Here is a 22232-nt window from a genome sequence, read left to right on the forward strand (position 1 = left end):
ACAGGCTCTGATTTCTTAAACTAATTTACAGGATTTGCAGTTCAAAACTTGAAGGTTTAAAAATAAAATTCTCTTACTGTTTGATTCTGCCAAGCAGCTCCGCTGTTAATGCAGCTGTCAGCCCCTTGCTTGGGACAGGACAGAGGGAGGCAGGTGGGCACTGTGCACAGGATAACAAGCTGGGAAAATACATTTTCTGAGCTGAAAGATGCTGGAGACACCAGAGAATCAAGTTCAAAAATGGAATCTGCCTTATCACTTCTCCTCCATGCTCTATTGTAAAGAGAGAAGTAATTTTCTCCCATCTTTTGTGTTTCTGTCAGAGATAACTGCCTGTAACCCCTGGTTTGAAAAGCCTGTCTGTCTATAGCCCATGCAGTCTCCAAGGAATTCCTCTTTTATAAAAGCCCAGCACAGTGGAGACTCAAGGAGGTACTGAAATACCTATTTAAAAGTGCAGTGTCATTTTGCTTATCTGCAGACTCAGTTCTTGGATCTCAAATCTGTAAGAATCCTATCAGGTAAGGTGACCAAGCAGTGATTGAGAGGGAAATCAAACCTCCCAGCTGCCAGGGACTGATAAAGATGTTACTGCAGTCATTAGCCACAGGTATCTGACAGGGATCTTCAGGAATTCCAGGAAATCCTGGAAGGAGGCACTCCCATGAAGAGATACTAGTGAGCTGCTTGCCTCCACATGTATGAGAAGGCCTAAGGGAAAATCCTAGACTGTGGCTAGCTCATACTACTGCCATTCAAATCAGATCTCAAGAAGCATTATAAAGCTCTTTCTTCCTGCAAATTTATCTGTATCACTCCTACAGTGTGCCAATTTGTCTTAAAACTATTTGTGCTGTCTATAGATATCCAGAGTACTCATTTTTAAAACAAGGCAAAAGAAAAAACCTTAAACTTTTTGCCACAGTTTTGAAATCTTTTCTCACGTTTTCCATGCAAGTATTATCATTTTCCCCTTACAATTCATCTGCTGCTGAAAATAGCAGATGCAAAAGGGACCATGGCAGTGCAGCAGCTCCTCTGGCAGAAGTGAGAGCCCTGATGGGGGTGAGGTGTGGCACTCACACCCACAAGAGAGCACAATGGACAGGGCAGTGCGCCCAGCCACAGCACATGGGGCTCCAAACACCACAGTTTACCTCACTTTTTTTTTTGGGGGGGGTGTTGGTGGGATGGAAGTTACAGCTGAACCCAGGGAAGAAGGATTAGGAGAGGGACATGACAGCCCAAGCCTGCTCTGGTTTAGATGCAGAAAGAATCACTCACAATCCCTCAGTTCTCTGCCTCTGGTCTGACTCCCTACTTGTTCAACAGAGAAAAACTGGTACTTTTCTTCTGTGTCCAGTTCATTTCTGATCACAACCAATGCTCCTCAGCCTCAGTTCTTCAGCTCCAACAAACAAAGTACACCAGAGCTATCTATCCTCAAAACAGCATCTCATGGCCAGATGTGGGGCTGACTACAAGACAGTAATGAACAGACTGGTATCCATCCCCTCCACTCCATCCTCCACATCTCTTGGCTGCTTCTACAGCAACTAAAAGATTTTCACAAAAGGCTAAGCAGAAGACATGGCAGATATCCAGTCTAGAAACCAGGTCCATTGCTTCCTTGAAAAATTGATTTTTTTTTTTTAAGGAAAAATAGCCTATAAAGACATTTACAAGTTTAATTGGATGAACCAGAATGGTAAGTTAGGGTAGCTCCTAAAAAAAGGAAATTGAGAACATTTTGTAGGCAAAGATATCAAACTTACTGCATGAAAATAGGATGTAAAGGCTTCAATACCAGAAAGCAAATTTTAAAAATAGGAGATGAAACATACATTATTTTTGAGTAAGGAAACCAGTATTTAAATACTTTCCTATTTTTAGGTATGCATAGCCCATGAATAGAGCTAATGCAGCTAAAAGAATGAAATATAAAAATTTAGAGATATGCGTGCCAGGCAATAACCCAAAATATTAACAACTGTAACTTGAAATCAATGAGAGACAACTCCTATGCTATTTACAAATAAAAATAAAAAGCTTTGTGCCACACACTCGAATGCATAAAAAGGCGAGGAAATAATGACCTTTAAAAATATAGCACAGAAAAAAATTGCATTTATTTCAAAGTTTCAGAACACAAGCACAAACATGCTTATTTTCTCTCTAGTTTTCCTGCTGTTTCCTATCCCCCTCCCATGCCTCTTCTTCTAGCTCAAGCTTTGATAGCACAATTAATTCCCCACAGAACAGCATACAAGATCAGGGCCTAAGGCCTCAGCCCTATCAAGACTTATGCATATGAATAGTTCAGCATTAAGTGAGATATTTAACACCAGCACCTGCTTGATCCTAGCTGAAAAAAGATCACCTTCTCCAACACAGAAAAAATAAAACAGTGTAACTGTGATGGTTCTGCGACTGAAAGAAATGTGTTTGGTGGATCCAGTTTTCCAAGCCTTTGATAGTGATTGAGAGATAAAGAAAATGAGATTGTGTTTATGTAGGGGTTATATCCTTATCTGGACACTCTGGGGATTTCACCACAGGTTCTGTCAGTCTACAGCTTCAGTGTACAATGTGCACAGTTTCTCAGTGATAAAGCATTAATTATCAACTTATGGCTGAACAGGAACCTCGGGACATCCCACTCTTGCTTTGGACCCACCAGGAGCCCAAGAGCTTTCTCAGTCCGTCAGCTAGGAACAAACTTCAGTGCTAACTCAGCTCTGCAGTCCAGAGAAACTGCAGCAGAGTGAAACTCCACTCACGCTCTTCTCAACACAAAAGCATCAGAGCCTGTTTAGAGGAGTTTGCCATTCTCTGAAACAGCAGCAAGGAGGAACTTCTGCCACATCTCTTCACACGTGTTTGCCTTTGATCACTTGCCAGGTGAATAAAAGCACATTCTAGAGCATCATCTATACTTAGCAGGAACAAAAGGACATGACAATATTATTACATTTATATTTGCTTAAGAAAAATTATAATCCTTTCAAAGAAGAGTCAAGAACAGCTTCTTAACTGAATATGGTCAGGTGTTGTTTTAAGCTCAAACAGAAAAAGCAATAGGGAGTTTTAGAACTATTTTCAGTAATGAAAAGGCACTAATCTTGCAATGAAGTATGCAGCAAACTAAGACATGCTGAGAAACAGATGATGATCAAACAAATGTTGACTAAGCCAAGCCAGTCTTTGAATTAAAACCTGCATTCCTGCGTTACTCAACATGATTGTTAACAGATGGATTGCTGATTAGTGGTTAGCAAGCCAAAGGGGAGAGGCACAAAGCGAATTTATTCTGCCATATTTCTACATTAGTACACAGTAATTTTTCACAAGACAGATCACCATAAAAATTGGGTGATAAAGAGACAGTGAATCCAGACTCTCTTATCTGATGATTTGGGAATGCCCTTCTTGATCTTCATCACATCCACAAAGGTTCTCTGCATTTGGTTCCACAACCAACTTACTGAGGGGCAGTATTTCAGGATAATCAACTCACCCTTTGGAACTCCCTGCAGAAGGGCTGGAAGATCACGCTAAATATTTGCTTCTCACACCCAACATCTGCAAGTCTCTAACATGTAGTAACTGTTTATAAGCCTTGTAAGTGGCAAAAAAAAATGTTGAGTTATGCCTTCAACACATCTGACATACACAAGAGGATCATTCACTATTTCAGAAGAGTGATTTTCTTCTAACATAGGACAGAGGTAATTAGAAATTCGAGAGCTCCTCAGCATACTCTTGATGCTAACATACTCTGAGCAGTCATCTCATACACATCACTTGATGTCTCTATCTTAAAAAAAACCCCATAGAATAGTCTGAGGTGGAAAGGACCCACAAGGATCATCAAGACCATATCAAGACCTTACTCACAACAATGAGCACAAAGAAGTGTCAAATTGTTCAGTGCAAATCCAGAAGGATCCTCAAGGCTACATGAAAGCAAGTTGCTGAAGTTTGCAGAAAAAACAATTGCTTTTTCCAGACAGCATGGAAATTCTGGGTTACTGATGAGTGGGGGTTTCCTATAATAGCACTCAAATGTCTATCAGGCCTCCCAGCTACCCAAACAGCATCCCACGTGGGGATTCTGGCAACAAACTCATCACAGCTCCCCTATGCATCCTTTTTAGAGGCTGAATATTCCATAAGCATTCCATGCAGTAAAATGAATTCAATTTCCTTCTGAAGTAAGTCAATATAAAAATGCTAATTTTAATAATCAATTCTCCCACTGTTTGCCCTGAGATTATCTGAGGAGGAACACTGACCTACATAAGTCCATGGTCTCCCAGATGCTTTCAAAACAGAATCTGTGGTAAAATCTCCTCTCAGCTACCACCAGGAATCTCTCCAAGGTTTTTTTTCACAAGACCCTTGCAGAGACCTGTCCTCAGCCAACCCCTTTAAACCCCAGCAGCTCTGTGCCCCATGCTAAGAAACCCTCTTTCAATCAAGGACCTTGTAAATGCCCATCATTCAGTACCACCCTCACTTCTGCAATCTCTAAGGACTGAGCTACACAGCCTCGAACTAAAACTAGACAGCCACAGAAATGTGCAGCATAAATCTTCATGTGGCTCCTGATGCCCAGGATAGTTTGCCATGTACAGAGCTGATAAACCAGACATTTCAGAAGCCCTGCCCTGTGCTTATTTACCCATCTTGGCACCCAGACCCTAAAAACACTGCAGCATAGAGGTATATTTTATAGTTTCTGAGGTATATTATTCCAACAACAAATAATTGTGCTCTTAAAGACCATCAAGTGTTAGCATTAGATGGTAAATGGACTATCACAGGGAAAGCACTGACCAACACAGTACCCCTGAACACAGCCTGTTCCTCTGGCTAGCACCTCCACTGCTGGATAGAAAGTAGACACCCTCAGATCCATCAAATCCTGTTTTGAGGTGCATTTAGAGAAAAGAAAATACAAATGCAACTGCTTAACTGCTTCTTTGAACAAACAAGTAATTCATTGACTCTTGTTCGATCCAGCAGTAATAAAAAATAACACTCAATGTTCTGAAAGGCTTCATTTTTATTTGGATCACTTATTTAATTTGATATGATTTTAAGATACTGCTTCTGAACCGGATCCTGAACTAAACACAGTTCCACAATACTGCCATGTAGATTACACTGATGTGTGATGCTGAAGTGGTACTAACAGCAGAGGGAATTAGGGAGTTTCTCACTCTTTTGAGAGTGTTTATAGAACCTTGCCTATTATTCTCTTATATAGCATAAGAGCAACAACATTTCACTTCTGAACAGCTGGCATTAATTATAGATCATGTACACAATTCATTGACACAAGGCTTCAATCACTTTGGGGTTTATATCACTTTATGAACAATACATATAAAATCCAGAATTATTTCTCTAGTTGTCTCTTACAACACAAAATGACCATCATTAATAAAATACATGAATTTTTTTTCAAAAACATCTCACAGCCCCTAAAAATTTGGTCCAACTTTGGGACAGTACTGAAGCACTTCCTTAGCTTTAATTCCCAGTGATGCAATTAGACTCAACAAGACACTCTGCTGAACAGAACAGGCTTCAGACAATGCCTAAGTGTTCTCCTTAGACAGATCCCTAGTGAGCCTGAAAGTTATCTAGGCTCAACGAAGGCAAGGATTAATTATTCTTTTGGGGATACTGACTGTCCTCTAGGTGGAAAATCAACTTTGTTATAAATAATCCTTTTTAAATTAGTTATGGATTGCCCCCAGAACAAAAAAAAAAAAAATTACTTTCCTGTTCCCTGGCTTCTCTACCCAAAGGGCACAAGACATTTTGATTAGTGGAACTTGGTCTTTTCCCCTGGTATCCATTAATTTTTCTACAAAAATAATTGACTCTCCTACAGTAGCAGGCCAAATTATCATCCTAACTTGTAAATTATTTCCTACCAATATTCCTACGTCCCTTTTGGAAAAATATTTTTCAGCCCTAGTTTAATGTTTTTTTAAACAATTTTATTATGCCAAGACTCTAGCTATAAAAGTGTTGCCTTCTGAATTCTCATCCAAAGAAAGCAACCATATAATTTTTTATTCCACTGAGTTGTATTCCCCATAACCAGCAGGGCTTTGGGAGTGATGGTGCTGCAGTGGTGACTTGTGTAGCAGGTGGCCAAGCATGGCATTGTGCTGGTCAGTGTTGGTCCCACCAGTTCAGCAAATGGCAAACCTGACCCATTGCACATCAAAACAGAACCAGGGGAGCACAGAGAACCTCTGCAAAAACACAGACACAGCAACAGGCAGCAAACACTGAAAGGACAAACAGCGGGAGAGATGAAAGACAGACCAGAGCATCTCACTGTGCACTGGCACAGATTGCCCAGAGGAGCTGTGGAGATACTCCAGAACCATCCGGGCACAATCCTGTGCCCTGTGCTCAGGGATGACCCTGCTTGAGCAGGCAGGTTGGACCAGAGGAGCTGCTGTGGTCCCTCCTGACCCCCTCTGGGACTCTGTGAGATTCAGGAGACAATTCCAGAACAGAGAAGACATCAAAGCACAGGGAAGAGAGAAACAAAAATGATGCCAGGGCAGGAGAAATGCTGAGGCAAAGTAGCTGCCCCAAGCATGGGCAAAGAGTCTTGGCAGGAGGTACAACTCCAAAAGGACTGCAGGAGCAAAGGAGCTCACATGGAAATAACTGAGCAAGGAAAAAGGAGCAGCACAATGAAAGGAGCAGCAGCCTGGTACCAGCGTCCTGCCCCACCCCAGCCTCACCAGAGGTGCTGAGGATAATGAGTGACATGGACTGGAAACCAGCAGTGCCAGAGAGAACATGGGGTGTGCTTCTCTGAGCATATGTTTGCTTGCTTTTATCTTCAAAACCAGAATCAGCAACTGGAACTGTGTTAATTGTGAGAAAATTAAATTGATTGAACATCCCCTTTTCCAGACCGGGGGTTTTTGGCTCACACCACTCATTCTTTCTGTTGCAGGAAGAGCTACCCCTACCAACACCTGAACCTATGAACTCTGTGGTCTCAAATTTAATGACTAAACCCCCTAAAACCTCCCCTCCAGTGAGATCAATAGCAAAAATTCTCCCATTTCTCAGTATCTCCCATTTCTCATTGTATCTTCAGAGGGCTGGCTCCTACACACAGCTGGGATGCAAGGAATGTATGGAATTCCACTACTGGGAAACATGGGAAATGGGCAGGCAGGGCAGGACTGCACACTGTGCTTGCCCAAATCTTTGGATATGAGTATTTGTACCCTCATGTGAAGTAAGTGCTATTAAAAAAAAAAATTAAAATCTCCAGTAAACATGCAGTGCCTTAGCTGGCATCTCCTTGGTTATTTTTATTTCTCTCAGTATCAATGCTCCACACCAGAACTGCAATTTGAAACCTAATATTAAAAATAAATTTAGAAAGACAAAGTACAGAAAAGCAATGCCATAAATGTGCCAATAGAAACATAATTCCTTTATAATTGCATTGCCTTTTAAAAGTAATAAGATGTTTATAAGATAATCACATAGCACTGGATATTCTTTATTTTTTTTTCTTGTACAATTAGAAGTAGTGAAATCCCAACACTAAGATTGCCTTGTCACAGCTGTGAAGCAAGGTAAAAGAAACTCTCTGCTCCAAAGACCTCAAATTCAAATAATCAAGGCAGACAAGAGGAATGTTCTTATCCTCATTTTACAGATTAACACAAGGGGAGATCAAATTACCTCCCCAAGGTCACCTTAAGAGCCTCTAACACAAAACTGTTCTATTGTTTAGTACTTTAACTACAAGTGTATTTTTTCAACATCTATTATTATGCATATTTATAAAATGCCTTTTCTGTGGTTTGTGCAAGGCAGCACATGCCCTTTATAAAAAAAAAAAAAAAAAAATAAAAAATCCAAATGCCCAGCCCCAAAAGCAAACGGCCAAGCAGAACCAAATGTGAAACTAAGTAAACTGAAGCAAAAAGAAAATTAACTCCCCAATCCTCCCCCTGCCAATGTGTGATTGCATAATTTTGTCATGTGCTCCAAAAGCAACAAACTTGGAGACTTTCCCAGGTCACTTGGGGTTAAAAAGTTCCAAAGCCATGAGTTCAAATCAAGACTATATTTCATCAGCAACCATGACACTGAGACAGTGTTAGGCCCCAAATCCCATTACTCAACAGTCTCCTGATTAACACAGAGAAGAAATTTTAAGACTGCAAATACACAGAGCACTGGAGAGACCAAGTTCCCAAGAGAGAACACATTTAAATTAGCAGACAGGTAACACTTGCATACTCTTCAAAGAATGTCCCATTTAAAGCAGTCACATTATAACTGCAGAAAAGACTAAAAGCTCCTGTGTGGGCTCACAGCTCTTGGGATTGAAATGGAAGAGAAGAAGGTTGGAGCAAGCATAAAACCAATCCCCTTGGTCAAAACCTGAAGGCGTATTGCTATCATGCTTTATCAAAAGTATGAAGAAAAAGCAACAGAGAACAAAATCCCTCTGCAAGACCAAACCACGGGCCCAACAATACAGGAAATATGGTACCACTGGTGACCTGCACCTTCTGTGGGGCTTCCTGGGAAAGCCAGCACCAGTAGGCACCCACAGAGAAGCGGTGAGCACATGGAAACATGATCAAGCTGACTGCAACTCGGTACCCAGTAGGTGCCAACACCTTCCCTTCAGCAGAATCAGTACATGAAGAACAGAAATCACGAAGCCTCCGTGCCTGCTTCCTTAATCCAAAAAATCTTCAACCCCTCGTATCTTCTCCTTTTATCCCTCCAAGCATGCAGAAGCATGAACAGCAACTAATCCACTTTCCTAGGTTTGCCCATGGATGATCCTGTCCAAGTTTTCATCGGGTACAAAGCTGATTACCAATATGCTTCCACAGACTAGCACATCTCATCAACTGCTCAAGAAATCAAAAATCAGGGATAAATCCTCAATTTATGTGAACTAATGGGGTAAACATGAAGTTACAACACTTGTATCACACAGAAACCTGGCTAGCAGGCTCCCAACCCACACACTGGCCTCAACATAGAAGCAGCAAGAATGTAGATTATTCCATATGGGCTTTGAATTGCCAGAGAGAATTAGTAACGAGACAAACATATGCACATGTGATCTTTCTGTTAAAGGACAAGAAGAGAGAAAGTTGCCCATGGATGCAGCATAGTGATAATAATTTAGCTGAAAAACTAGATTGTAAGGGTTCATAATTGGAAATAGATAAGTACACAGAGAGATGAGAATGTGGCATCAGTCAGACATAACTTAGGAAGCGCCGTTTGGTGTCAGCAGAAAACACCCTGGCCTCAGGATTCTTTTTGTGTATGAACTAACCAGGCAGACACTGAAATCATTCTACAATATGAGCATAATGAAGCATGCTGATTTGCTAAAAACTGTTACCAACAATTTTTCAATTCAGTGAATTGGAGTTGCATTTTTCTAGCTGAAACCAGCCCCTCCAGTGCCTACTTAACATGTGAAATGACACTGGACTGAACTGCATTTTCAGCCTGCTCAAACCACAGTTCCAGCAGTGGCTGGAAGGGAGGGGACCAGCTGTATTGTATTGACTGCATTTTGCAAGAGTATCACTGCAGAGAGTGACATTTAGAGGAATAAATCCTGACCTTCTGACTAAAGCATAGGAGAAAAAAAAAAAAAAAAAAACCAGAAAAACAAAACAAAAATCAAAAGAAACAAATTAAGCAACCAAAAAAACCCACCAACAAACAGAAAAAGGAAAATTGAGGCAGACACAAAAGAGTTAAAAAAATTGTTGGGGAAATTATTTGAAAGTAATAACATAGAAAATCAAAATATTTAACAGATTCCATCCTTTCTCTTTCTGCAGCCATGAGCTATGAAATATTAGTAATTGCACTCCAAACTTAAAGAAAACATTTAGTTATTTTAGTCCATTATCTCTGTGAACAGGAAAAAAATATTTATATCCAACATAAATATAAATAGCCATTTTTAATAATGCACTAAACTTGGTGGGGAAAGGGAAAGGAAGCAATTTAAACACAAATCTTTTTCATATTTTCAACGATTCATTGTCAACTTCCTCTGCTCTTCTATGAAGCTTTTTTCCCCTCCCATTTTTTACAAAAATGACGGGCTTGTTTTGATTTTTCGCAGGTAAATGACAACTTTCATGGTGCAAGATGCTAAAACTGAATTTACAGTGTATTCCTCAGGTACTCCACATAACACAGGGAATCCAACAAAAGGAACATCAACTGGGGGAGGGGACAGAAACATATAAAAGGACCAAACCTGAATGCTACACATATTTTATGTACACTTCAGGAAAACCCTTTAAGATAGCAGCCCTGTCTTAAAATGCATCTTACAAAACAAGCAACAGTTATGAAAAAGTGAAGGACAATACACTTATTTTTCTGACAAGATGATCAATGTAGTTCATTCAAATGATTCTGAAACCTGCACTTTCTGGGATTTGGGGTGAAATTCCTATTTAAACCATCCCTGGAATGGCTCACTGATAGGGACAGCAGATCATCAGTTCATGACTGACATTATAAAAGTAACCCTGTAAATCTGAAATAAAGGATCCCAAAGATGCTAGGTAGCCAATAAAATTTATGCTGGGTCACCACCTTTCATCAACAAAAATGATCAATAGTCTGGATAATGGTTATTACTGCAGTCCTCCTGATATGTACGACACACTGTGGCAGGCATTTGTCATATATGTGGCATTTGCCCTGCTCTCCTCAGTCTACACATCTGTGAAGCTACTTGCAGTCACTTTTTATTTACAACACTTCAAAAAAGTGTGTTCAAAGCTGCAAAACTGCTTGTTCATACTCACCTTTACTCCTTCTTATTTCTATTTCTGCCCTAGTTTGAATTTCTCCCACGTTATTTTTACAGAGTCCTCAGAAGTAAGGAACACAGGCTCTCCTCTTCACAGAAGAGACTGAGTGTGAATCTGTCTCTGATGGTGTAATGACCCCAAACCACATCCAGTACACTCAAATACAGCTCAGAATCTACCTCACATCTTCATAATACAAAAAATTATACAGACCAGTATATATAAGGAAATATCCCACAACTATTTCTAAATTTTTTAAACTAACAAATTCTTCCGTAGGAGGCTTAAAATGTTACTTATAGGTAACTGAAACTGATATCTAATTTACTGCTGCAAAATTCAAGCATTTTTCAAAATCCCATATAATGCATTTATCCATTAAAATTTAAAATATACCCTCTCAAGTCCAGATTTGAATATATCAATATTTATCTTTAAAATTTTAAACTAGCTGCTGCAGTGGTCAAAGTTATTTGAACTGTAGCAAATACAGGTAAAAAACTGTCAACTTGAGTTAAATCACAGGAAAAAAACCCCAAACAAACATGTACACACAGAAGGGACCCTGCTGTGCAGACACACTAAATTAGATGTGTTCCAGATTCTACCCTTATTAAAGCAGGTACAACGATAATCAATGCAACCCACTGCAGGGCTTCACACATCGTTTTTATAGAAAGGAAAACAACAACTGCCAATCACAGCATGCTCATCTTAAATGTGAGGTTTTAAACCTCAGGTGACTGGCTGGCACATTAGGTTTAGGCTCCAGTCTATCAATAAACATAATTACCTTTTTCTTTCACCATGGCAAACAATTTTTCTTCGTAGTGGAAGCAGCAAGAATTAGCTGGAGTAATTTAAACTCAGTCTCTTTTTCAGCAGTGTTTGGTGGAGGTAGATTTAAAAAATTAAAAAAAAAATAGAAGAAAAAGAAAATAGAATAAAGAAAAAAGGCAGCTTATTCCAGATTTCCTACAAGGTCTGATCAGGTCCGATTGCTCATCACTGTCTCCTTGCTTCTCGTTTCTCCTATCCTCCCCCTGTGGTGCTTTGCTGTGGCTAAAGGCAGCTCATCCTGGCTCCTGCCCTTGTGCTGGATCCCCAGCTCCAGCTGGAATGGCAGCAAGGGCTGGATTCCAGCAGCCCTTCCCAGCACCTTGCACTCATTCCTGCCTGCACAGCCCCGCTCCGCTGCCATTCGCTCCTGCAGCACTGCCAGGGAGAGCAGGGCTGCTGTTCCAACGTGGTATTTATCAGCTTTCTATTATTTTATTTACTCAAACTCAGCCTGGATCAAAAGGAGAAACAAAGATGAGCACAGGCAAGTGCTGAGGCAGGCTGCAGCACAGTGGTGAGCAGTTTATCCATTCCTGGATTTAGCTTGACAGCAATTATTAGACCACAAAACATGCTAATAAATGGTCTCTCAATGCCTACTGACTGTAGAACAGATTAGAGTAACATACAGCCTGTGCACGAAGTGAATACCTATCCTCTACTTCAAACAACAATAAAAATAATAAAAATTAGAATTGTCACTGCCCAGCAAGCACCTGGGTTCTGAAGCTATACAAATGTTCGCTGTGGGTCAAAGTAAGTGCTAGATTCTGGAATACCAAATAATTGGAAATAATTGCTCTTCCTAAGTTATTCCTTTGCAGATGATAGCCACAGGTACTCATGGAACTGAGAAGACAGAAGAGTACTGAAATAGCATCACTGAGATGGAAAGAGTATTGAAATAGCATCACTGAGATGGAAATTTCACTCCCCAAGACATCCCCAACAAGAAAAAGCACCAGTGTAGAATCTGGGCCTCAAACAGACCTAAAAATTTTTGGTTTTCTAGTCACTAAACTCACCTGAGAAAGGACTAGGCAGTAAACTGAAAAACAAACAAACCAACCATTTAGAATACTGTCAAGTCTCATCATCATATACCAAGGTTCTGCTTCCTATTAAAAGATGCAGGTCAGAGTCAGGGGAAACAAAGCTTTTCTTTTACAAGCAAACTTTTATTCACAGTTACAAAGAAAAGTTTCAAAATACCACAAATCAAAATCCTGAATACCCCTAAAAAGGCACTTGTATTTTTTAAATACGTATATACTGTCAGCATCAAGATTTTGGAGAGCCTCTATCACTACTACTATTACTTAGCTCCTCATTTTAGCTAGCTACCAGTGACTTCCCCAAAATAAACCTATGTCATTTATGTCTTTGCCTAGAGGGTAAATTTTATATTTGTGGTTTAAAGGCAGAGAAAATAGCAAATGGAAATAAACTGACTTGTCAAAGACAGATGTGATCTCTGCAGCAGAGAACTGGGTCAAATATAAGATATTGTGGGCTAAATTATGGCCAGATTCATGGAGCAAAAGCTTTGACTTGACCACAGCTCAGTGCAAAATGTGCTTTATGTTACATGATAGAAGTGAAATTACATTCATACTGCATCCTACATTTACACTGCTCACACCTCCACAAGGGGAATTCCTTCTCCTTGCTACTCTACGTAGGGAGGGAGATATTAATGCAAAGAAACAAGCTGAAGGCATCAGTCAGACACAGCAGCAGATGGCTGATACCTGCTGGAAAAAAATCAGACCACGCACACAGCGTTAAAAATATTTGCAGCAAATAAATTCTACATGTTTTGTATAAATGCCACCCAGAACAAGGGAAATGAATTAAACAAGGCAGTCTGCCTCACCCAGAAGGTATCTCTTATTCAGTGACATTCTTTAATAAATAAATCTCTGAGAGAGAGATTGAGAGAGAGAGAGAGAGAGAGAGAGAGAGAGAGAGATACAGGCACATGCATGGAAAAAAATAGTTATTCTATTCTAACAAATCAAGGCTGGCTTTCTATTGTTAGCAGTCCAACGTGCAAGAGCAGCACAGCACAGGCAGTCTGACATTCTTGCTTCTGTGACTCAGTGTGTTGCTATTAATAGGATTTGAGGCTCAAGTGGGGAGCTGGGCTGAACCCCACCAACACGGAGCCATGAGCCATTATGTCACATTTCTGACACATCAGAGATGTCAGGCTGTAACTCAACCTGGCCGTGCTCTTTTTCAGGCTGTATTTTGTAAACAGTTAAGGGACAGCCTCCTGAAAGGGGCACATCTGACCTTCATTCATAAATATTTGATTTGATGTGCAGCCTCTGGACACACACCCATGGATGCTGTTAACCCCTTCCTGGGATCCTCAGACACCCTCAAAAGGCTTGCAGGGATGATAATTAATTTTTTTTTTTGTTCCAGCAAGCTGCTGACACAGAAGCTGCTTGTTGACATGTGGACTTTCTGTTCTCTGAGTACATTCCTCCATTTTTCACATGTGCTAGAGATTAGCACTGCTGTATCTCACATCATTCAGCCACAAGAGCTGCAGTGGTAGACTACAGCATGCACATACAATGTAATTTAAAAGTACAGACTGCAGTAAATTATGGTGGAGATTTAGGAGTAAAATGTAATCTATCCCAGAATAAAGATATATGAAGAGCAGACATTAGTATTGTAAATAAAATCTCTTTACACCCGGATGTTTTTTTGTTTTCATCTCATTGTTCAAAATCAAGGCTAAAATTTTTACCCTGCTGTACAACTCAGAATCAACTCAGATATCCTAAACTAGAGATGAAGAAGGAATAGGCAGCACTCTAGAAACAATTCTGCGACACTTACTGTTATTTAGGAGAACCTATTTTACAGGGAAGCAAAAGAACTGTTTTCTTTAAATACCTTTTGCACTGTAAAAACTAAATAAAGTCTTCCTTGAGCACAGTGTGGGTGGAAGAGTCACAAAGAGTACACTACAGCTAAACAACATGCTCATGTTGCTGTTATTTTCTGGTGAAAAATATCTTGTGCCTTCAGGAAGAGGCATGAGACCAATACTGAGATCACTCCTCAAGGGTAAAGAGTTAAACCAATTAGTTTTGCTATTTCTTGTACCTTGATAATATTGAAAAAGTATGAGTAAGATACTAAGAAGTTTAGCTATGATTTAAGGTTTGTTATGCTCATTTTAAAAGCTGGTGTTCATATTTTTATCTCACACTCATTCTTCACAGATGAGATCATGGCTTAGAAGTATCAGCATACAGTTTTTGTACAATTTCTTCAAAATAGAACTGATATCTCTTATTCATAAAGAAACAAGGGAAAAAGGCAGGTAGAAAATAGAAAAAGAAAGGAGGGAATTGTTCCACTAAATATTATCCAGGAAAATATCATCTGTTTAGTGTCTTGCTTCCAGCAAGAAGCCTGGAACAAAGAAAGGCTGCCCCAGGCTTCCACACCTTAACCACTGTCCAGCCTAGGCCAATTGAGAGCCATCACCTCTGTGAAATCTCAATTACAGCATTTTGCAAAATGCTACCTTCTGGAAATGCCACTCTCTTGTGACCTGCTCTAATTGTAATCCTGACTTACCTGTGCCTGCTCAGACAAAAACCAATAATGTCAATTTGGGATTTCTTCCAAAAGCCCCGTGACCGAGCATGGCACCAGGGTCCTGGTGGCCTAATGGGCAAGCCTACACTTCCCAGTTTCAGGATTCTCAAAAGCTATATACTAAGCATTTCCTGGCTTCTGTTTCTCCTGACCTCACCCTCCTTCAGCAACCTGATGTCTCTCCCTCAGCCACTCGGACAGCTGGCCCATCTTCCATCTTCTGGAATCAGCTCCAGCAGCAGAGCTCCTGCAGGCAACTGAGTGGGAAAGCTGATGGTGCTGGTGGAGTTTTCAGGTTCACCAAAACACAGTGAGCAGAATTCAGGCTGTACCTGACAGAACCAATCCCCACACCAGGTGTACCCCAAGTCTTCCAAGCCTGCAGACATTGTTATTCTGAGAGCCATCCTTGAGCCTTTCCAACCCGGCACAGTTTTTGCTCTTTAACAACTTCATCCTGCAGCTGGTGCAATGTCTGAGGCTGCCAGGCCTTCCTCCCACCTCCTCACCACACTGTCCTGTGGGAAGCAGCAGGAATTAAGGAGCTGTGAAGGCCCCACAGACTGACCTCCCCACCACAGACTCTCTGGGTTGCCCAATGACAAGTTTTAAACAGTCCAGAGGAGCATGCACAGACCCACCAGAGAGGAATTTGGTTCCTTTTTAGCACATACTGTGGTCCTGCCATACTACACCTTGGGATCACTATTAATAATATTGATCTTCAAGCCAATAGTGCCTGAGGACCTGCATTCTAACCATGTCCTTTCTGCTGTGCTGGGCTTTGTCCTGTACCTGTGTCATGCCACTTTCAGCACAATCAGTCTGTAATATTGCTGTTTGAAATCGCATGACATCTTTCTTTCAGAGTACACAAATTGAAAATTTAGCAAATACATCAATCACTTGATTCAGTAAAATGCATAGTGTAATCATTCTGATCTGCCAGGATTTGGGGGTTTAGTGCATATTTTAGAAATCTAATCGTTTCTTTTAATTTCATATTCTTTCAAATCAGACTCCTTGGGAATAAAACATTTGTGAGGTTTATTAAGACATCTAGATCTCTTAAAGCAAAATCTGATTTTCTGAGATTCTTGAAAGCAGGACTTTCTTAGTACACTATTACTCAGTAGAACAGTAATAGTCTGCAAAATAGACTGAAAACTAATCTGTTGCAAAATAGAAATAACAATAAATAAGTTCACTTGGCTTTGTTCTAAATATTAAGAAGCTTAACACACTCTTATGTAAAAAAGCACCTGAAACGATAAGATTATCTTTCGAAACAGATGAGAAACGATGGTTACATTATACTTCTTTGCCATTATTTATAATATAATATACTCCAAAAATATAGAAGCTCACTAATGGGTAAATCTTCTGGCTGCAGGTATGTACAAACATTTATCTCTGAACATATATTTATGTTATTGATGTAACAACTGGCTTCCAAACAGCTTATGCTATTGGCTAATCCTTAGAAAGGAGATCATGCTTTCTTCACACCTGTGTGACCTTCACAGCATGCACACACAGTCAGCACTAAATTGAGATGTGGTACAGTAATATGAGTACAGACAGTGCTTTGTATTTTTTTTTAACTACCATATAAAATCATCACTATTCAGCTGCTATAAACTGAATTTATTGAGATAATTCATGAACACAACCAATACTGTTGCTGATAAAAACATAATAACCTTCACTGACAGTCACCAGAGTAAATGCTGAAAATTGCATGAAGGCAGGAATCCCCACCAGGAAAGCACACATGCAAGTGTCATCCTTTACTGTGCACGCCCAAGGTTAAGGAGATTTGATATTAAAAATCCACTTCAGAATTGGATTAACTGTGCAGAATAAACCCCACTGCCTGTCCTGGGAGTTTTTGGCTCAGTGAAATCAGCAGGAATGCTGTAAAGACTCTCTGGTCTAAAGAACTTCTCCCTGAGAGGTCCATGCAACACCAGATTGAAGCAGCTTCCTGCCAATCTGTTAATTTGCAGAGTAAAGCAACAAGTTCTTTGTTTTGCAGTGCTGAGAGATGTGACAGCCTCTCCACTAAGCACTAACCTTTAGGGTGTGCCTCAACAATGCAACATCCAGCAAAGCATTCCACAAGTCCATGGAGCCTGGGGATGAGGCAACCCACCATGTGGGCACTGGACACAAACCACCCTTAGATCAAGCTGGACTATTTAACTGTCACTGTGCCAAATACTCCTCCTCTTATGATTTCACACTAAACTATAAATAGGACTCTCTAAAGAGGCACCTAAATCTGTCTTGCAAATGTATCTCTCCTAACAAGTATTTTGCCAGTCCAGTGTCCTATCAAATGAACCACAGAGGACCTCAACGAAAGTTAAAAAGATGCTTTATACAATTTGGCTATGTAGTGTAATATTAATGTATTCAAACAAGATTTTACAGCAAATAAATTTTTATCACCTTACTCCAGCTTCTGGAATTTTTCTATTTGTGGTTGTGATTTTATCTGCTAGCTAGGGAGGTCACTTGTTTCAGCATGAAGAATTTTACATAGTTGAACCTTTCTCTTAAATTATTTGCTGCCATTTCAATAGTAGGATCATCATAAAAGTATTAAGCAGACATACAACAAATTGAGAGTAGGCATAATGATTCCAACTTCTGCACCAAGTGGAATTTCTAAAAGGTAACTATAAAAGCTATAAAAGCTGTTTTGCTGCTGCCCCATAGGAAAGACTCACATATTTTAAATCATGCTTCTTCTTAAAGAAGAGCTTGCAACTTAAAAAATATGGTACATCTTCCAAGTACAATATGGTACATCTTTCAAGTACTGATGTATACAGACCAGCTAATTTGGTTTGTGTTTTTTGCATTTTACAGTTTAATGTTTCTATGTTTTACATTGAAAACTGCACACACAGCTGCACCATGTAATTCACATGGTAACAAACTAGTGATGAGCATCCCCTGGTACCACGTTTCTGCATCTCACCATTAAGATTTGCTCTTTAAAGGAAAGTAACCAAAAACATCAAAATCGGGATAACGCAAAAACTGTAATCACAATCACCCATTCTAACATTGTTTTCTTTCCCTCTCAACTGCCCTGTGTCTGCATAACCTGGCTGAAGAATGTTCCTGTTTCCCTTTCCTCCTCCCGTTAATGATTTCATCACAGATTTACCAAGTATCTCAAGCTAAGAGCCACTTCTAAGGTCCCTGTACACAAAAGTCTAGCTAGTGACACCCCAACCTCACAGGCATAAAGGAGGAGAAGCCAACAGCCATTAGTATTCATCTTGTCCTTATCCGTGCATGAGGGACATATGGGAGTGGATGAAGCAAGGGAAGTTGGAATACCAATCCCCTCTCTCAATCCTGTTCCACTCCCCCCACGCTGCACAGTCAAAGCTGCAGTGAGTGAGAACAGCCATTTTCTCTGCCCTTCTCTCTGCGCAGAAATTTCCCCACAATTTCACCTTTTGGAGAAGCAGAGCAAGCCCAAGGAACAGCTTTCAGATGAGAAGAAACAGCAATTTCTACCTCTCTTTTTTTCCCACCCCAGTGCTACCAGTGTTTTATCCAGTTGGAAAGCCCAGAACCTCCTCAGCTTGGAGGCAGCTCCCATTTCAGATTTACCTGAATCTGCAGGAGGCTGTGCTGGCTCTGATCACCCCAGCCCACAGGAGGAGGGCACCCCACTCTCCTGCCCTTGCAGCTCTGCCGGGGAGCCACCCCTGCAACCCTGCCCAGGAAGGGAACAGCATTTCTCTCCAGGCTGTTTGATTAAAGTACCAAGGTTATGCAACTGCAGATGATGGACACCAGAGAGGAAGTCTCCATCAGATACAGAACAAAAGCAGGGCTCCCTGTAAACAACGCTGGGGGGAAGTAGCCAAAATGTGCCCTTTCCAGCCAGAGCACCCATTGGCATCCTGGAGTTACAGAGCAGGAGAGATCTTTGCTGCAATTTCACTGAACAATCCTCACAATGCTGCTATTGCCTATTTACATACCATAGAGGAAACCACAGTATTTTCATTATTTCTTTGAATTTACAAATTTACAAATTTAGCTGATTTAGATCATATTCCATCTACTAACAGTAAGAACTGCAATTTTGTTGTTGTTTATTGGATTACAGATAACAAAGAATTTAGGAGAAGGAGCAGTGAACCCTACAGTGGAATTCAGTTGCTCTAAATGATGCTACCTTAATGCAGATTAATGCTAAACCACTGATTTACTACTAAACCAATTAACTTAGATTGATCCGAACATTGACAACCACTTGCCAGAATTCTGAAACAGGAAGCCAAGAGCTACAAAGCCATTAACTCTTCTAATATTTTAAGTAAAAATATGCACTGACTAAATTGCAGTAGAGATATTGAAAATGGCCAATTACTTCTTCATTTCACACTTTATTAAAAACCAAAAAAATCAAGCTAACTCTTTGTACTTCGAGAACTAAAAATTACTAAGAGCTAACACAGATGGAGTTTCAGCTATATTTCTTACTCAACACAAAACCACTCCTCGGCATTTTTCACAACAATACTTCTCTCTGCTTCTCAGGACAATGCAGAACACACTTCCATTTGAGAATCCCTTACTCAGCTGAAGATTGTCTAAATCCCTTAATTATCACCACTCTTCTAGATTGAGTAAACCTAATTCCATTAATCTTTTCTCATAAATCTTTTTTCCCTCATGATTTATCAGTATCCTTCAAAAATACAATGTCCAAAACTAGAAACAGTATCCAGCAGAGTCCTCCTCAGTAACAGGAACAGAGAAAAATAATCCAACTGCTGTATGTATTTCCTGCTAACACATCCCAGAAAAATAATGGCAGCAGTATTATACAGTCAATCTATATTTACCACACATTACACTTATATTAACTGTATATTATAGTTAATCTATATTATGTTAAGTATAATTATTCTCCATGTGCTTTTCAGGATCAGTGTATACTAGTTCACTTCTTATCTGTGCAGGTGCACACTTGACAATTCTAGACAGTGAAATTCAACTGCATAATTGTAAACCATGGATTTGAGTCCATTCTCCACCATTGTTTTGCCTCAACCACCCAGCCAGTTTTTCTACACAGTGAAGACTAAATGGGATCTTGGTGCTTCATAAATTTTCCTCCACCAGTCCAGTTTACTTCCTGTCTCCTCACTAGGCCGTTTTCATGCTCCCTACATTTCCCCCCACGCCTTTCTCATCCTCTTAGACCGCTTCTGTCTTCCTTTACATCCAGCTGATGCAAGAGAAGCAGCCACTCGCACAAGTGATGCTTTAAATAAATATGGTTACATAAAGAGTTACTAACCTCATACAAGAGGTTGGTTAGGTAATGTGGTGTGTATCTCCTTTCCCTCAGGTGTGCACTGTCACAGCACTTTGTAAGGTTGCACAAGGTGTCATTGGTACAAGTGACAGGTGACAGTATTTTATATGACAAACAACATCACACAGTTCCAAGACCATTTTCTCTTCAAAATTCCAGCGCCCTTTTGCAAACAGCTCTCAGGTTTTGCTAATCCTCAAAATCGGGTATTTTCCCAGAGACTCCTTTGTATCAGGGTCTGGCCTCAGAGCACTGAAGCCATGTGCTGAGCCAGGGTAAGACAGATTTTGTCGGAGCAAACCATGACTGGTGATCTCTCTCACAGGAAGCATCTTTAGACCTCCCCAAGACACAGAAGAGAAGGTGGCTCATAATTCCTTGGCCAAATGAACTCAAGAGAAATGCAGAATGGAGGTCCTTTCAGGGATTCAATGCCACTTTTGAACTCCTTTCTTTCACGTTTTTTTCAGCTCCTAGAGTGCTCTTAACTGCCAGTATGAGGCCACCATTTAACTTTGAAAGACAAGTTTAACCTCCCACATTCCCATTATGAAGGGGATGGAATTTCAGGATGCAAGAGCTAAGTAAAAGCTAATCATGGGTTAAATGGATGAGACTCCAAAGGCTCACCTCCTGAATACTAAATAGCTCTGCACCTGTTGATAATTCTTGACCTTCCAAAAACCTAAAATATAGGCCTTTCTTGATGTTTATAATTCCACTTACGATCAACAAGGAAAATAATTACTGAGTCTCCAAATGCTTTGAACAGTGTAATTTCTAATCTCTGTTTGCAATGCCAAATAGACAGCAAACTGTCCTTCATCAGGGTTTATAAGCTGCTAAATCTTATAGTACTTGAGGGACCATAATCCTCAAGCAACACATGGCCTAAGAGACAGACTTACATGTTTCACATCTTAAAGTCACATACAGCACTTACCCCCAGGCTGTTTTCAAAAGGCATTCTATTGCTTTTATTCTAAAAAGCAATAGGTGAGATTCTGATTACAATTGTTGTAATTGAAGTAAAGCTGAGGCACCAGACACCTTTCAGCCTTTCAGTTAGCATTTATACATGGCACTGGGAAGCAGGACCACAATTCCCACCCTACTGAACAGCAGCTCCTCTACTGGAGGGTGAAAGGAGAAAATCCATCGTGGTTATTTGCATTATCTATTGCAGAATAATGCTAAACCTGTCCCACTATCTTTTTGATTGCTTTCACGAATAAAGAGCTCCAAAACTGCAGATTTCCAGATTGATTCAAGCCCCATACAAGTTAGAAGACAGCTCCCAGCCTGCTATGATGGCAAGAATTTTGCTGGAGTCCTGCACAGATTGATCATATAGCTGGTCACTGTTCATCCAAATAATTGTCCGTTCTAAATTGTGATTTATAAAAGTGCCAAATTGTATGCAGATTTTCTTATCTAGAATACCACTGGGAAACACTGTGGGGGCTGGCAAGGCAGAATGATATTTTTTTCCCCAGCTAACAGCTACATTATACATTCGC

General features: G+C 40.2%; 1 protein-coding gene across 7 annotated transcripts in view; it reads right to left on the reverse strand.

Moving 5' to 3' along the window:
- ABLIM1 (actin binding LIM protein 1) overlaps positions 1–22232 on the reverse strand; it is a 190992-nt gene that overhangs the window by 105955 nt on the left and 62805 nt on the right. The window contains exon 1 of one of the 7 annotated variants that reach the window (XM_072931286.1): positions 11677–11961. The exons of the other annotated variants lie outside the window; for them this stretch is intronic. Coding sequence (XP_072787387.1) covers positions 11677–11692 — 16 coding nt within the window. The 5' untranslated portion in view covers positions 11693–11961. Of the gene's footprint in view, positions 1–11676; positions 11962–22232 lie in introns of those variants that run through there. 7 annotated transcript variants of the gene reach the window in all.

Source organism: Taeniopygia guttata, chromosome 6 (assembly GCF_048771995.1).
Source record: "Taeniopygia guttata chromosome 6, bTaeGut7.mat, whole genome shotgun sequence".
NCBI classification, from domain to species: Eukaryota; Metazoa; Chordata; class Aves; order Passeriformes; family Estrildidae; genus Taeniopygia; species Taeniopygia guttata.